Source organism: Priapulus caudatus, unplaced genomic scaffold (assembly GCF_000485595.1).
Source record: "Priapulus caudatus unplaced genomic scaffold, Priapulus_caudatus-5.0.1 Scaffold81, whole genome shotgun sequence".
NCBI lineage: Eukaryota > Metazoa > Priapulida > Priapulimorpha > Priapulimorphida > Priapulidae > Priapulus > Priapulus caudatus.
In genome coordinates this window covers 215,434-232,233 of record NW_014577142.1, presented here as the reverse complement: position 1 = coordinate 232,233, position 16,800 = coordinate 215,434, and the positions used below count along the sequence as shown (strand labels likewise).

Genomic DNA, 16,800 nt, shown 5'->3' with positions numbered 1-16,800 from the left:
AGCTAACCCGCACGTGATGGACCTTAGCTAACCCGCACGTAATGGACCTTAGCTAACCCGCGCGTGATGGACCTTAGCTAACCCGCGCGTGATGGACCTTAGCTAACCCGCACGTGATGGACCTTACCTAACCCGCACGTAATGGACCTTGGCTAATCCGCGCGTGATGGACTTTAGATTCTGGGCCAGGCACTCAGTGGTGCCATCCCTGAGAATAGTAGCCCTTAAGTCCTTAACTCACACATGTAGATGTCATCTCACGTTCTCCTGGCAAGGAATGGATTTCTCACGCATTTCAGAAATATAAGCAGGAATAAATATTATCTGCAAAGAATGTTCACAGCATTCACTGATTTAATAGGTGTAATGTTTATTTTGAGCGTTGAAGATCTCAAAATTTGATTGATAATTAATTGTCTACAATAACCGAACATGCACCCGTTTGAGCGATTTTACGTGTAGAATTTGAGACGTTTCCTGAAACCTTGCTAGCATGTACGTGCCGTGCTTCATTCGACAATATTCGGACGCTTTTAAACAATTTGATAATTATATATAATTATAACGCTACATATTTGTGCTGTGGCGTCGAGATAAAACTAGTTCCTGGGTAACTAGTTTTATATAGTTGTATAAGTTATACAAAACGTGAACAATAACCTCTATTTCTGAACAGAGTATTGTCTTGATCGTCATATTGTCTTGATCATTGAGTCTAGCTGTGATTGTACAGACTCAAGACAACGCAGGTAAGTCAGTTAAATTAGTAAATTAATTAAGCTCCATCCTATCCGATTTCAGATATATATCCTAATAGTCGAGTTGCCGAGTAGGGAAAGTTGACTGAACGTTGCAATCGGGTATATACAACGTTTTTTGTGGTATCCTGATCTTTAGACTATCCTGAACCGGAATCCACCGGGTGCCACTTTGGCACCCTTGGTCAATTTTTTTTATCACGAAATATGAAGATCGTATACTTTCCCATCTGAGTGCGTATAAATGATAGGGGTACGCATGCTAAACTTAGAATAACTTAATATTCGGTCAATCCTCAGATATCTGCACAATTTCCCAGGCACCACTCGCCTGTAGTTCGCGCGCACGCTCCCGCAGGGGGTCGAATTGTCGTGGGCTTCTAGGGTGAAACGAGCAGCATCTACGGTTTAATTAGAAATTTCCCCGGCACCATCGCCTGTAGCTCGTGCGCGCGCTACCGCGTGGGGTCGAATTATCGTGGCTTAATTCTAGAAGGAACTGACGGGCAGCGTCTACGGTTTAATTACAAATTTCCCCGGCACCATCGCCTGTACATGTAGCATGTATTTGTGATATCGCCTGTACATGTAGCCTGTATTTGTGATATCGCCTGTACATGTAGCCTGTATTTGTGATAAAAAAATTGCCCAAGGTTGCCAAAGTGGCACCCAGTGCATTCTGGTTCAGGATAGTCTAAAGATCAGGAAACCACAAAAAAACGTTGTATATATCCGATTGCAACGTTCAGTCATTTGGCAACCGGACTATAAAGTTGGAGCAAGCTGGTATTAGGGTCTGAACCAAACAAGCCAAACACTCCATTTTTCTAATTTTCCAACTAATTTCATGTGTAACAAAAACATAAGTGGATAGCATAGACGAATATGTCGTAATAGCTATGAAACAAGGTTTGTTGTTAATTACTATTTGAACAGACTTTTATTAATTCATCATGTGTACCTGTTATAACATAATAACAGTTCACAATAATGATAATTTATACAACAATTCATAGCATAAATAGGTAACCAAGAAACTATATATTTTAAACATGGTAATTTTTACTATAGACACACATTTTTAAATATACATGACAGGAATACAAGTTGCTAATACTTGTATGTATATGAACTTTTAACTAAACCCAGCTTTAGTGTACAATATTCATGCCAGCTTCTCATTATCTTGAATGAAAAATACTAACTAATTCATGATATGTCAACTGCACAGCAGTAAACGCAACGCGTTTTAGTCAGTCACTTTAGGCTGACAGAACTCAGGTTAGCTACACTTATTCATAGCAGTGGTAACAGAGCTATCATATGTAAACAGGTATATACATATGCTGTGATTTCTGGAATGTTGTAGGTGTACACAAGTGTACTGAAACTGCTTTACATAGGGTCATAGAAAATTTAACGAAGAGAAATACCAAGAAAATGGCACCAAGAACGTAAACGGAAATAGCTTATTTAATATTATTTGTATTGTTAAATCATTTGTATACCACATTTCACAAATAAACAGCAGCCAAGCTACCAACATCATTCACATAGCCTCGACCAGTATACGGGAATGACAAAATATCTGCTGCATCTGCCTGATGTCAGAGTTCATGGAAGTTTCATCCTCGAGTTCTTTCTCCTAGCTCGGAGCATCTGCCAGCACAACTGAATAGTCGTGACACCATTTCCCATAGCATATCCCACCAACGCACCAATAACACAGCTTATGGGCCATACCTGTATCAAGATATGCAAAATAGTCAGTGATCGAATTTCAAAAACAATCACGTACCAATTCTAAACCTTATAGCCAAAATAATATATTATTGCCCTTTCCTCCCCACCTTTCCATGGCCTTTTCACTCAGTGTTACCCCTAACAGATGTTCGTATGTATTTTTCATCCACGGATGATAAAAACTGCTCGTGGGTCTTACCTGCCAGGGTCTGTCCCAGTCAAGAGGAATCGGAAATGCACCGAGCCACGCTCCGATTAAGGTGCACACAGACACTCTTCCTGAACTCTTCTCCAATACTGATTGATCGAGACTAAAAAGTAAATATCCGTAATGAAGCAAATGAGCTTTAGGCTGCTTACTTGATAGCTGACTATTTTTCAATATCCACAATGTCATACTTTGTGTGACAGTGAGTAGAAGACAGAACATTTTGTAGACATAGGTTAGCGTGATTGCCTGTCACATTTAAAAGATATATATATATATATATATATATTAACAGGGCCTAGAGGTAGTAAATAATATAAAATGTTGGATAATGAGGAAATGAGGGAAAGGTGAAAAAAATTCAGATTAGCAGTCACCAACTGTAACTCTTCCCACATCAAATTCAGATGCCGTTTTTTTACATCGACTCACCTTTGTCATGTCTCTTTAAAACAGCATTCACTGACGAAAAGCAAGAATATTTGTCCGTATACAGACACTGCTATTTACTGATCAGGACAGGACAAAAAGATCACAACAGTGATATATCTCCTCTGCGAGAGTGTACGATATGCTATCAATTTTATAGTTAAGATAAGACAAACACACATGAATCCTAGCATATTTTCATACCTGCTTTTTGTCAAAACGCTGAGCCATCTATTCCAGTTAGTTGTAAATATACAGCAGCCAGGAAGTATTGCACATGAGGCTAGGAGCAGACTGAACAATATGGTCTCCTCTTGTTTACTATAAAATATGTAAAAGAAAAAATATACTGGTGTGACAATAAATCTAAAAAATTTAACTAAATCGTTAGCAGAGAGAACAATAACCAAAAAATCTGGAAGTGGATCTGTAATGAATATAAATGAGTTAAGTGTAATTTTTGAATTTTTGAAGTGAAGTTTTGTTGTAACAATTTTTTTCACAAACAAATAAATAGAAATGTTAAACACTATATATACTTCAATAAAGGTGCTCCAAACAAGACTGTGACAGTGTAAATGAGGACAGTTCCAACAGCATACACCATCAAAAGCTTGTACAGTGATGACACCTGAAACTGTATAGCAACACATCCTTAATTTGGATACTGTAAGTTTATTGGCACTTTTACTATTTTATTTAGCATGGAAAATATTGGATTTATTGCAGATTCAAATGTTGAAAAAGCTTGCTTATGACATGAGAAGATAGAGACAGCAAGAGTTAATCATGTAATTAATGTAGTGGGTTTGCTGAACATGAGATATTGTGGTGATTGCATGTTGTGTGCTTGACCACTTCTTGTAATGTGCAAGAATGAGAGAACTGTAAGACCCAACTTGTTATTCACAGGCATTAAGCTTGAGCTTATCCACATTGTACTTGTAACATGGCTATTCACATAGAGCTAATACTGAGCTTGTAAGTAAGCTTAAACCAGTGGCATCTACACAGACGAAAATAATTAAATTAAGCAAATTTGCAACGAGGTCTTGCAGCACTACTCCATTGTTTCATGAGTTCAATCATGGAATAATCAATTAACTAAATCCACATACAAATTTACTTCAAACTCACTACCTATAATTTTTTAAATTTTATTTTAAACGAACTACCAGCATATAGACCTACATAGTTATCCTATGTCTTACTCCCTAAATTATCAATCACTGCAGCCTCCAAGACTTTCTACCAAATCGTGATCACGATTATTGAAATTTTACATTATATTGTCTACACTTATGCACGTTTTCACGTGTTTGTTCATTTGGACAACCGTCAAGCATGTGCTTAAAGTCTCTCAACTCATGTAAGTGCCTATAGTTCAATATTGTGCAATGTACTCAAGATAGTTTTGCTATATAAATTACCTCCTACATTATCTGCTTAAATATACAGTAAGTTGTATTTCCATGTATCTATTTTTGGCCTTCTGCCACCCTCTCTTATACCTATCTGTCATTTATCTGGAATTTCACACAAAAATCGTCAAAATCAGGATAGTGGTTGTTGAGTTATCAACTTTATACGGCAGCGCATCTCAGCGAGTGCACGTAGAGCGAGTGCGTGCGATCTGATCATAAATGTAATGTGTATACATTGTATCAAGCGAACCAGACAATGTGCCTAGACAATACGTTTGCAGTGTATTTGTCTGTGCATATCTGTGAATCTGTTTTCATGTTTTTATATAATAATTACATTATATATATTAATAATTTTCAAATGCTATTAGGCGTGTTCACACACAAGAAAAACCGCGATAATTGTGTCGCGATTGTCTCGCATGAAAATACCGAGATAATTGCGTCGTTGTTCACACAGGCGGAAATATCTCGCTAATCGCCGAGCGAGATAATTCTATTAATCGAACTGCGCATGCTCACTGCCGGAATGATGCTCACTGCGCATGCTCACTGCTCGCTCGCTTGGAATGATGGGATAGAAAATACCGGGATTATTTGCGCGAGCGTTCACACACGCAAATAATCGCGCTAATTCCAAATAATCGCAGTCAAAAGTGCGATTTGGAGCGCGATGCTGATCGCGATTATTAGTGAGATTATTGCGTTCACACTTGCAATAATCTCGGTATTTCGATCGCGATGCAAAACCCGGGATTTGCATCCCGCTAATTCGCGCCAGTGTGAACGCGCCTATTATTGCATATTTAAAGATTTTGGATACCAACATTGTTTAAATTACTATCCAAAAAATGGGATACCAGATCTTTGGGTGGGATACCAGATTTCAATACTTGGTATCCCGAACGGATACCATTGTAAAAATCTAATTTCGACCCCTGTTTCCCCCACTGCCCTTTGACCTGTGACCTCCAATTTCACACTGGTGATGGGTTTCCTGCCCATCACACTATACACCAAATATTAAGAGCATAGGTCGAGCCGTTAAGATTTATGCCACAATTCCGTATTTCCTCCTATACCTTAAAGGCATAATAGGCCCATTGATTATGCAAAGTTGACGAATGCTACAGTAACTGGCACTTTCTGTAGTTAATAAGTACATTACCTTATAGCCAAACGCATATTAGTTTGTCCAATATCACTGCTAATTACTAAGAAATGTCTAATTGAAATCCGTAAATCTGGTAATCTGGCGCCAACGCTACATTGGTTGCCAAGCAAAATAGCCTCGAATTCGGTTAGATGACGTCACATGTTGCTACGGGTGTTTAGCAGAGAATTGTTTGTCCCGGGATGCTTATAACGACTAATGAGCTAGTAGAATGTATCTCTGGGTGTATTCTCGGTATTGAGGCACAAGTAAATAACCGTGGGTGCTAATGAACGGGTACCCACAATGCCACATGTCTTCAATTTCGGACACAGGTGTATTCGTTTGACCAATATACGTAAATACGCGTAGTGCCGTCTGCTTTCCATGTGTAGTCTGTGGCCGTGGTTAGTCCGCGATCCCCCGATAGTGTTGGCCCCCAACACAGCCTACTTCATTATCATGAGCGTCCATGATTCGTACATGGATTCCATGTTCATTACAATCAGAGCTACTGTTACGTATACAGTTACGGTACTGTACTATCGCTAGCATTGCGTACAACCGAGCATGCGTGCGAAAATGTCCGGTGCACTATAAATCTGTATCACACCCGTTTCGCCGTATGCCGTTTCGAAACTGTAAACAAGTCAGTCAACTGATTTCTTGGACTGCGGATTTCAATTAGACATTTCATAGTAACCAGGAGTGATATTGGACAAACTAATACGCATTTGGCTATAAGGTAATGTACTTATTAACTACACAAGGTGCCAGTTACTCTAGCATTCGTTAAAATTGCATAATCAATGGGCCAATTATGCCTTTTAGTTAAGGGGGAAATATTCCCCCTCCGTTTACACATCTTGACCTTTGACCCTTAACCCCCAAATTTGTCATCCTGAGTCCTTTCCACGATCACCCCCCCAACGTTCCGAATATCGTGACCGTACGTCGAGCGGTTAAGATTTGTGCCCAACTGTTGACGCACGGCCGGACGGCCGGACGGACAATCATGCGATTCTACAAGCTGCATCTGACTACGTCAGATGAGCTAATAATAATATATATTATATTCGGAGTGGCTGGAGGTACGGCAGCTATCGTTTGTTGAAGTTTGTTTTTGGCAATTGTTTGAGGGCTGAGGCAATTATTTGCAATCTTCGGATGTAAAGTTTACAATAATGTTCATTTTCATACCTTACCTAATCCGAGTCGTGTTTCTAGCTCATCAAAACTCTCAAATCGTGAATTTATTTCCCAATGCGTTATTTTGAAATCTGCCGCCATCAGCCGACATCTTTGTCTCGTTATAAGTATAAAAGTGAATAGCCTGCCGTACCCCCAGCCTCGTAAATTAGAGATACGGCTGCCGTACCTCCAGCCACTGCCTATTAAAAACGTTTTATTATTTAAAAAAAAATCTGAAGTTACATGCCTTTCCTTGTAAGTTAGACTTTGTAAAGCCCGGCGCACACTGAGTTATTTTACTCAAGTAAAATGACGCATGAGTCATTTTACTCACGTTTGCGACGGATTTTCGTTGAGTAATTTGACGCATGCGTCATTTTACTCACGTGTGCGGCGGATTTTCGTTGAGTACCGTACCCTACCTTACCTATACTATAGCTGAAGGGGTCGTTGTCGTATCAGGTACTACAGCTATGTACCCGAGGTACGTATATGTATACACAAGTGTACCAGTCCTGTATCTTCTCAGCATATATGTACCCTGTGTTTACATAAACGTACCTGCCCCGCGAGCAGCATATGAAACCACGCGATAAAGTACGAGAATGTCGTAAACCTTCAAAACAAGAGAACAAACACCATTAGTAAATGTTTTTTTTTAGTTTATAACTGTTAGATAAGTAAGTTTTCTGATGTATTTTCCATGAAAAACACATATTTTACTCATTAATAGAACATATAATATCACTATAATTGCAATTCTTTATGCAAATGTGTTATTTTCATCTTAATCTTAAGTTATGAGAGGGTCTGGGCTTATAGCTGCCGAGTTTGGTTTAGTTAGGAAATGATAATACGATTTGCGTATCCGTATCGTCCCGCGTATACGGCAGTATTAACAGGTATCAGGATATGCAGTGTAGGGGCCTATACGCAATACGTTTTTGTTCTACTTTCTGTTTATGTTCGTGGACCGATTAGTTTACAGCTGACCTCAGGGTTTTTGGTAGATAATTCGAGATTTTGGCTACAAGTCATGGAGGCTGACATCTTGCCAAATTCCAGCCAATCAGAAGGCGCGCTAAATTCTTCCTATGTCATACCGTTTTCCGGCTTTTACGACAATACCACGTGACTGAACGAGACTTCCCGCCTGGGTACATTTATGGAGCGCAGCGGTACGGTTATGTAGAAACAACATTGGTCAGGTACACTTGTGTATACATATATGTACTTCGGGTACATATCTGTAGTACCTGATACGACAACGACCCCCATCTGCTATACTAATAGTAATACTAATAGTAATACTATAGTACAAATAGTAATTTGACTCGTGCGTCATTTTACTTGAGTAAAATAACTCACGTGTGCGCCGGGCATAAGACTTTCGGGTAGCGACGAGAAATAGCTATGTCAAATTAAACGTCTGACTTTTACTTTTAGCAACGACGTGCTTACCTCACGTTTATTATCTTTGTCGACTTTAGGCCTAGTGTTACTGATATCATTAGCTCTTCCAAAGAACTGCCAGAAGTGTATTGACACTAGTGTCGACAGTAACTGCCACGTGCTTATAAATAATACTAGTACTTTAAGGAGCCATAATGTTCTTGTACACAAGCTCTCGATAAACCCATTATATAATAGCAATACAGTTGCAGATGTAGAAATTCCAGCAAAAAATACGGTGGCTGTATTTTCAGTGGCCGCAGACATTTTGATTATTAACATCAGCGCCGTCTAACGTTACTTTTTGGCAACCACGATAATAAAAGTGAACAGCTTAATGTTATTGCTGAGCAAATTTTGTACACAACGTGTTTGTTACTTCATAATCTCATAAACGATACTATAACTCAATATAACTTTATAACTCATACTATAACGATAGGTTATTCCCTTAGCCTTAGGCCTTCAACAACACGTCGTGGTTTTTGTATAATTTTAGTGAAACAAAGTGGCGGACATAACCTGTTGTTTAAATTCTGTGGTTACGTTTGCCTTGTCTTATGTGTAAGTCATAAATGTATTCGCAACCGGAATATGTCTCGGCATCGGCAATAACAACAACGGGTATTCCTGCATTTCTGACGAAATTGTGGAGTTTAGTTTCTGACCCAGGAACAGATAATCTAATACGATGGGACAAGGTATTTAGACGTCGTATATGTTAAATACAGTGTTAACACTGTTATATCACTCGGTTCTTTTCAAAGTCTTGCCACGGGCGTCATTACTGACATTGGCTAACTAGCGCTGAGAGGGTCTATGTCCCCCGGGGTACTGCCGGAACGTACCCTGGGTACGGTCCGGTATACCGGAACGTACCCTGGTACTACTACTATATTATATGCCGAACCGTACCTCGCCTACTCCACTAACGAGTCTAGGGAGTCGCCTACGCCTACTCCCTAACCCTAACCTGAACCCGTCCCCTAACCCTAATCCTAACCCTAACCATATCAAATAGTGACCAGGTTACGTTCCGGTATACCGGACCGTACCCAGGTTACGTTCCGGCAGTACCCTGGGGGACATAGACCCTATGAGCCTAACTAGCCACTTGCTTAGCCACTAGCTAATTAGTAATTAGTTAACTCTAGTCCTTCGCTCCGCCACAGGACATGCGACCAAACAGAGGAATGGCTCCGACCTGTGATTGGAAGATAAAAAATTTGTGTCGTTTAGATGTCTCACTGTGACATGATAGTTTATTTTCAAAAATGTTTAATGTTTACACTCTTTAGACTTTATAGAGGATTCTCCGAATATTTGCTAACTTGCGTGAAGAGTATCTTGTTCAAGTAGTGTTCGTGTTGTATTCAGAGTAGCTCTAGTACTATAGCCCGCGTTCGATTAACTGCCGCAGGGCTATAGCACATTGTCAGCTGGGAATACCAACTGCAACCTGTTACCACCTGTCCCCATGAAAAATGGATTGCAAAACGCAAAGTTATCAGGCTTTTTAACACTTATTTATCTACATGGACATCTCACCTATCTTTTTGAACACTCAACAACTTTACACCATGTATTTGTCCTTTTATTCCACAAAGTAAGCACTACTGGCATTTCATTTTGAAACGAAGTGGCGTGCGCACTCGTGATGTTACCGGATATGTACGCAAAACACATGGCAGCTATGGGGCATGTATATACAATACCGGTGACGTCACGCGTGCGCACGCCACTTCATTTCAAAATGAAATGCCAGTAGTGCTTACTTTGTGGAATAAAAAGTACAAATACATGGTGTAAAGTTGTTGAGAGTGTTCAAAAAGATAGGTGAGATGTCCATGTAGATATATAAGTGTTAAAAAGCCCGATAACTTTGCGTTTTGCGATCCATTTTTCATGGGGACAGGTGGTAACAGGTTGCAGTTGGTATTTCCAGCTGACAATGTGCTATAGCCCTGCGGCAGTTAATCGAACGCGGGCTATAGTACTAGAGCTATATTCAGAGCAATTCCTCCATTTACGGTTTAGCCGCTGACTGGCAATATCACTAACAATGTGGATATTCGTCCGAGCATCGGACACCTGTTTGTATGCGCTATTCGTCTGAGCAGTTGTTGCGCTAGCTCTAGTACTATAGCCCGCGTTCATTAACTGCCGCAGGGCTATAGAACATTTTCAGCTAGATTTCGTAACTGCAACCTGTTACCACCTGTCCCCACGAAAAATGGATCGCAAAACGCAAAATGATCGGGCTTTTTAACACTTATTTATCTACATGGACATCTCACCTATCTTTTTGAACACTTTCCAGAACTTTACACTGTTAATCTGTAAGCACCGTCATCTATTGAATTGTTATCGATTTTTTTTGTCTAAGAACACTCCCCGGGTATAGGAAATGGCCCTCTGAAAATTGCATCCAGATTGCTTGGGCGGTTTGGCCGGGCATAGGGGACATACATACATACATACATACATGTACACATACGAACTGAAATATAGATTAGATATGTGCATATATATATACACCATGTTGATACTACACCATTGACGTTCAAACTTCAACCATCAATTCAATTTTAATTTTTGCCTTACCTGTTCCAAGTGTTCTGCTTTGTTATTTCAGAGTGGATTCAGCTTCCACGTACTCAACCAGGCCAGGTTTGCAAAGGAGATTTTACCCCAGTACTACAAGCACAACAACATGGCCAGCTTTATACGCCAGCTCAACATGTGTGAGTGTAGCATTCAGATGCATGGCTGTCGTAATTACCTGAACAGCAAAAGTTTACGTGACAATGTCACATATAGATATAGAAACCTTTTCTGAAGTGAGCAACATCCTCCTAAGTATGTGACTCGCGTGACACTGTTCTGTAGCTCGCGTGACATAGTAGCTCATAACGTTAACAAATGTTAGGGTAATCGGAATTTCGATGGCTTAAATGTTATGATCCAACACGGTTGTTACTACCATATGATTAATTGTGAAAAAGGGTAAATATTGTATGTTGTCAACCCATGCATAGCGTATGCACCATTATTCCCATACAAAGTTCAGACTTACAATATTTCCCCTGTTTTAACAATTAATTATACATGGCTGTATCAGTATTTTGTGGCATATTATATTTGCCATTATGTTTTAAAAATGTTCACGAAATTTTGTTAGAAACTCGTTTACATTTACCTACATAATATTCTTGAAATAAATAGTATACACGTGTACTGGTGTATATGAATTAATGTGTGCACATAATTTTTCTTTTCTCAGATGGTTTCCGTAAGGTTGTTCACGTTGAGCAGGGAGCATTGAAATCTGAACGAGATGACTTGGAATTTCAACATCAATATTTTGTGCAAGGGGAAGACTCTCTGGCTCTTCTACAATTTATTAAGCGCAAAGTAAGTGCGATATTAATTTGAAAGTCACCTGATTGTCATGTCAGTACACATGTATGCAATTGCATCTAGGATGTTTAGTAGAAAATAATGCTTTCAGGCAGGGCTCGAATTAACCGACGGCACCAACGGCAATTGCCGTCGGTGCCCCTATCAATCGCCGTACTGCCCCTGAAAATCCAACCCGACCGATGGCAGTCACCTGCCTTGCCCTTTTTGTAATTGCTGTCGGTGCCCTTTAATCTACTGCCCTAGTTTCGTTTTTAGTAGAATCAACATAACACGTGCGCGTGCGTGCTGTAGTTGCAATGATGAGCTAAAAACCGATAGTCGCAGGAGGGAATAATAACGGCATCGGATAATTATTTGCTCCTGATAGCGGGCATGTAAAATTTCTTGTTACTGTACTTCCATTAGCAAAGGTGGGTACAGGGTTCAGTGTTACGGTGTAAGCTTACATGGGGGCATATTGTTTTGTACATTAAAAGCAAGACGATGTTGATGTACTAATTTGTTATGAGTTTTCCTTTATTTTACAAAATTGCCTTGGTGCCCTTCTCAAATTTTGAGAGTTGCCTTGGTGCCTTTCTATTTTAGAGAACATTCAAAGTGATTTCTCACATGCCCTAAAAAAATTGCCTTGCCCTTCTCGTCGCTTAATTCGAGCCCTGCTTTCAGGTAAAAACATACTAGAGTTGTGGTATTTGTGCATGCATGCATGTGTTTGCCAAATATCTAAACTGGTATGGTTCTTACTTGGCATGAGTATTTGCTGGGTTCATGTAATATTTTATGCTAATGAAATTCTTTTTTGTAAGGTCTAAATGTCTTGTCCTGTCCTGTCTGACATGGGAAAAGAAATTGACTTACTAACTAACTCAGGGTTTGACAAAACCACTTGTATTGCCCAAGTGCCAATATAACTTTTCCCACACATGGTATCTTGTAGTACACAGTCTGTAATGGTGTGTATATCTGTTCTGTCCTTTGAGTGTACTAAATGCCTTTTTAAGGTCTCAAGTAGTCTAACTGTTGATGTCACGCTTGCATTTTTGAGGTGACGTTGAACTACGTTCGTGACTCCTCTGACATAGTGTAGGAAAATCATCACCGGTTTCTCCATGGAGGTTTTCTTATAGGATGTTGATCAGACCCGTGGAGTGTTCATCTCTTTGGACACTTTGTCAAGTGCCTAATTGGGGTAGCCGCATTTACCTAGCATGTCCTTGAGGTGGCACGCTTCAGCTTCCCGGTCCTCACTCTCCATTGTGATTTTACCACTACGATCAAGTAGCATCTGTACCACTGACAGTTTGTGGTTGACTATGTGGTGTGAGTTGAAGTTTAAATACTGGTCCGTGTGGGACTTTTTCCGATACACAGTCACTGTTAATGAACTATCTTCTCGTTTATGAATGAGTGTATCGAGGAAAGGAATTCTTTGATCAAATTCTTCCTCGTCGTGAATTTGATGTTGCGTCCATCGTTGGACTGTACCAGATTTGATGATTTCCAAGGTGTCATCTACATAGCGTACCCACAATTTTCATGACTATTGGTAGGACCGCCAAGTGTAATTTCCTCTGATGTACAGAGATTTTACCCTGTCCAGTCACTTTTTGACCTTAAAGAGAAGTCCTGAATAAACATTGATTTGTGGATCAATACCGAGTTTCTTACTTTGTTGTGCTTCCCTCTTCTTACTCTCCCACAACTCTCAGGTTAGCACTGCAGCACATTGGCCCTAGCTAACTATCATTACATTTTGCCAGATCGAATATAGTATGCATCAATTGGTTTAAACCTTTTGCTGCACATTGTGGTGGCCATCGGTGTTCAGACTTGTGTTTTTTCTAGGTGGCATCACTGCTCAGCCGGAAACATTGATTTTTAAGAGGCAATATTTGTGTTTATCTCATAGCATGTGACATTCCCTGCGCCTATTACAATGTGGCATATTTCGCAGCCATATATTATATTATAATTTATATATAACAAATATATCGCTCACAATAATGAATTGTTATTGTTGTTAACCACACGCACGCACGCTCGCACGCACACGCACACACATATATATACGAGCTGCCTGTCAGCTATAGGTGAGGCGCTACGCGCCTCGCGATTCGGTGAGAAAATGCGAGCCGGGACAGGGACACTGAAGTTGGAAACCATGAAAACTGCATAGAATGTGCCAATTTGGCTGTATTTGTGTGCATATTTTGTGCATATCTGTCTTACATCTGTATCAATAGTAAGAAAATTAGAACCGAGCGCTTTGCGGTAAGGGCGATGGAATTGCATCAAAATTCAGCTTTCTTTGTAAAAGTATCCCGGAAACAAGCATATTTGCTTAAAAGATGCACAACAGTTGCATCAACAATATTAAAGAATTGCGGCGCGGCACAGTGCGTAGTACTGGATCAATTTGTTTTTGTAAGCCATGTGTGTACACAGGCGTACGGGTTACGGCGCATGCACCAGTCTCGACCAATCACGAGAAGTGCATCGAAGCAGTAGCAGCAGCAGTAAGACACACACCAAATATATAAATAAATAAATATGTATATATATATATATATATATATATATATATAATATATATGGAAACTTTTCTAATTTAATACTGAGTAGCCTAACTAATCACTAACGGATGTAGCTTTACTAAATTCTTGATAGCGCCTAGCAAAATAGTATGTACAGACTACACTTAATGACATATGTGTATTAGCTTTATGTATTGCTTGTTTTCAGGCGACTCCATCAAGTAAACTTAGTGGAGAAGGAACTAGAGTCAAAACAGCAGATGTTGCACCTCTACTAAACAGCGTTAAACTGATGCAAGGGAAGCAGGAGATGATGGATGTGAAGTTATTGTCGTTAAAAAAGCAAGTCATCTGTCATATTCAAATAACCTTTATATCCACATTATTCATACATAATTGTGACAGTGCATGCTATTTGTACCTAATTCACGTTGCGTAATGTGTTTTGCGGTGGCTCGGTTGTAGAATAATTAATTTCATTGTCGTGTGACAATGATTGGCAACAAATAGTGATAAGTAATAGTAAGTGATAGTCTGTAACCTTAGGGTAGGTTCATCAGTTTGTGTAATTGTAAACTAATTCAAACTTGCTAGTTTATTAATAATTCTTTAAAGGTATAGATTTTTGTCAGTGTTGCTTTTGGTTTTGCAGGGAGAATGACTCGTTGTGGCGAGAAGTAGCCATACTCCGACAGAAACACTCAAAGCAACAACAAGTTGTCAACAAGGTATTACCATGTATCATACACACAGTGGTAGTGAGACAACTGCCTTGCACATTTATCATTTATAACAATCTTTAATAACTAAATATTATAAAACACCAAAATAAAATCATTGTAAACATGGTAAAGTTATAATAACGTTATAAATATATATGTAACAGTTTAATGTTATACACTATGAACTAGAATAAACGGGCAAAACAAAGACTAATCACGGAAGTGGTGCAAAACGCACGTAGAGCTACGGAATATTCCGGAGCTAATACAGTCCATAGGAAAATACACGGACTCCTACGTACTAACTACGAACTGCATACTGACTGCCAATTAAATCTGTCTCATCTCACAGTCTCAGGGAGTACGTGATTATTACGTACATAGTACGTACATTTCCCAGCAAGCGTGATTCCCGCACACCAGCAGCAGCAGCTTTTGATGCAGCTGAATGTTATCAGGAGCTGGAGCCTGCATAGAACTCTACCTATTTAACATCGCTCGCTTGCTCGCTCGCTCGCAATGGTTTAATCTATCAAGGCAATTAAAAATATACCAGACATTTCATTTAAATACTTAATATATTTGTGTAGACAAACATATAAGATAACAGATATTGGTGTGGTTAGCAGTCAGTTATATGCATATATTTATATAATTGCATTCTTCTATTTCAAATTGCAAAACAACAATGGCTATATAATTGTGTAACGCTATGTTGGTGTTAACATTGTGTCAACACGCCAGCCACATGTACAAAGCTCGGAGCACTATGCCAGCTCATATCAGACAGTGACTCGTTGCCTCGCTCCACCAGCAGACCGTTCCAGATGCTGTGCGCCTGCGCCCAGGCGTGAGTACTGGGACAAGATTGGATGATTGAGGCAGCTAGCGATGTTAAATAGGTAGAGCTCCAGCACCTGATAACGTTCAGCTGCACCAAAAGCTCCTGCCGCTGGTCTGCGGGCATCACGCTTGCTGGGAAATGTACGTACTACTATGCACGTAATAAACACGGGCACGCTGAGATTGGACAGATTTAATTGGCAGTCAGTATGCAGTCCGTAGTTAGTACGTAGGAGTCCGTGTATTTTGCTATGGACTGTAATTAGATCTGGAATATTCTGTAGCTCTCCGTGCGTTTTTCACCATATCCGTTATTAATCCGTGTTTTGTACTTATATTCTAGTTCATAGTGATAGTGAAAGCAAATTAATCTGACACATCCTTTTATCAGTGCAAATAACTCGTAACGACGGAACATAGCTATTTGTTCTTCAGAATTGGCGGGTTGACTTGAAATAGAATTGCACAAACCTGTGTAAACTTTTATGTGATATTCTAGACAGTTATAACATATGAGGCATATTTGTGTATATAGTACAAAAGCATACTAGTGATTCGATTTCTTACCTTTGATGCCGGGGCAGTGTTTGTATTATGTGTAGTGTGGTATGCGTGTTGGTGAACAAAATATTCTCTTGATCTGCACAGCTGATCCAGTTCTTAGTTTCGCTGGTGCATTCGGGAGGAAGAGGTATCAATGTGAAAAGGAACGCCACACTTGCGATTGAGGAGGATAGCTGCCAAAAACCGAAATACGCACGGAAGCAATACACGGTACTTGTCAGAGGAGGGAGGGAGAGAGGCACACACACACAGAGCTAGGTGGGGTGAGGGAGAGAGAGAGAGAGACAGAGAAAGAGAGAGAGAGAGAGAGAGAGAGAGAGAGAGAGAGAGAGAGAGAGAGGAGGAGGTAGGGTAGG

General features: G+C 39.8%; 2 protein-coding genes across 4 annotated transcripts in view; one reads left to right on the top strand and one right to left on the bottom strand.

The window, feature by feature from the left end:
* Positions 1–1,800: 1,800 nt before the first annotated feature.
* LOC106821657 (phosphatidylinositol-glycan biosynthesis class F protein-like) lies at positions 1,801–8,630 on the bottom strand. Of its 3 annotated transcripts, none has more exons than XM_014826547.1 (5): positions 8,368–8,630; positions 3,678–3,775; positions 3,343–3,459; positions 2,701–2,812; positions 1,801–2,501 (listed from the first exon to the last, which is right to left on the bottom strand). In XM_014826547.1, the coding sequence occupies exons 1-5, from the start codon at positions 8,623–8,625 to the stop codon at positions 2,373–2,375; spliced, it is 714 nt and encodes a 237-aa protein (XP_014682033.1). In that variant the 5' UTR covers positions 8,626–8,630; the 3' UTR covers positions 1,801–2,372. The 3 variants fall into 3 exon arrangements, with proteins under 3 accessions (XP_014682033.1, XP_014682034.1, XP_014682035.1); XM_014826548.1 differs by lacking the exon at positions 8,368–8,630 and adding an exon at positions 7,334–7,354; XM_014826549.1 differs by lacking the exon at positions 3,678–3,775 and having other exon boundaries at positions 8,368–8,514.
* A 55-nt stretch (positions 8,631–8,685) lies between these two features.
* The window catches only part of LOC106821656 (heat shock factor protein 1-like), a gene marked incomplete at its 3' end in the record, with an annotated part of 11,423 nt that continues 3,308 nt past the window's right edge, over positions 8,686–16,800 (top strand). The window contains 6 exon segments of the mRNA XM_014826546.1: positions 8,686–9,059; positions 10,994–11,102; positions 11,642–11,772; positions 14,524–14,657; positions 14,968–15,043; positions 16,529–16,654. Coding sequence (XP_014682032.1) covers positions 8,934–9,059; positions 10,994–11,102; positions 11,642–11,772; positions 14,524–14,657; positions 14,968–15,043; positions 16,529–16,654 — 702 coding nt within the window.

Bases quoted from the DNA above. Each gene is read 5' to 3' on its own strand.
- LOC106821657 (XM_014826547.1), bottom strand. From the start codon at position 8,625: ATGTCTGCGGCCACTGAAAATACAGCCACCGTATTTTTTGCTGGAATT. The intron at 3,776-8,367 runs GTAAGCACGTCG...GTTGCTATACAG, and splicing joins ACAAAGATAATAAACGTGAG to TTTCAGGTGTCATCACTGTA. The intron at 2,813-3,342 runs GTATGAAAATAT...TTTACTTTTTAG, and splicing joins AGCGTTTTGACAAAAAGCAG to TCTCGATCAATCAGTATTGG.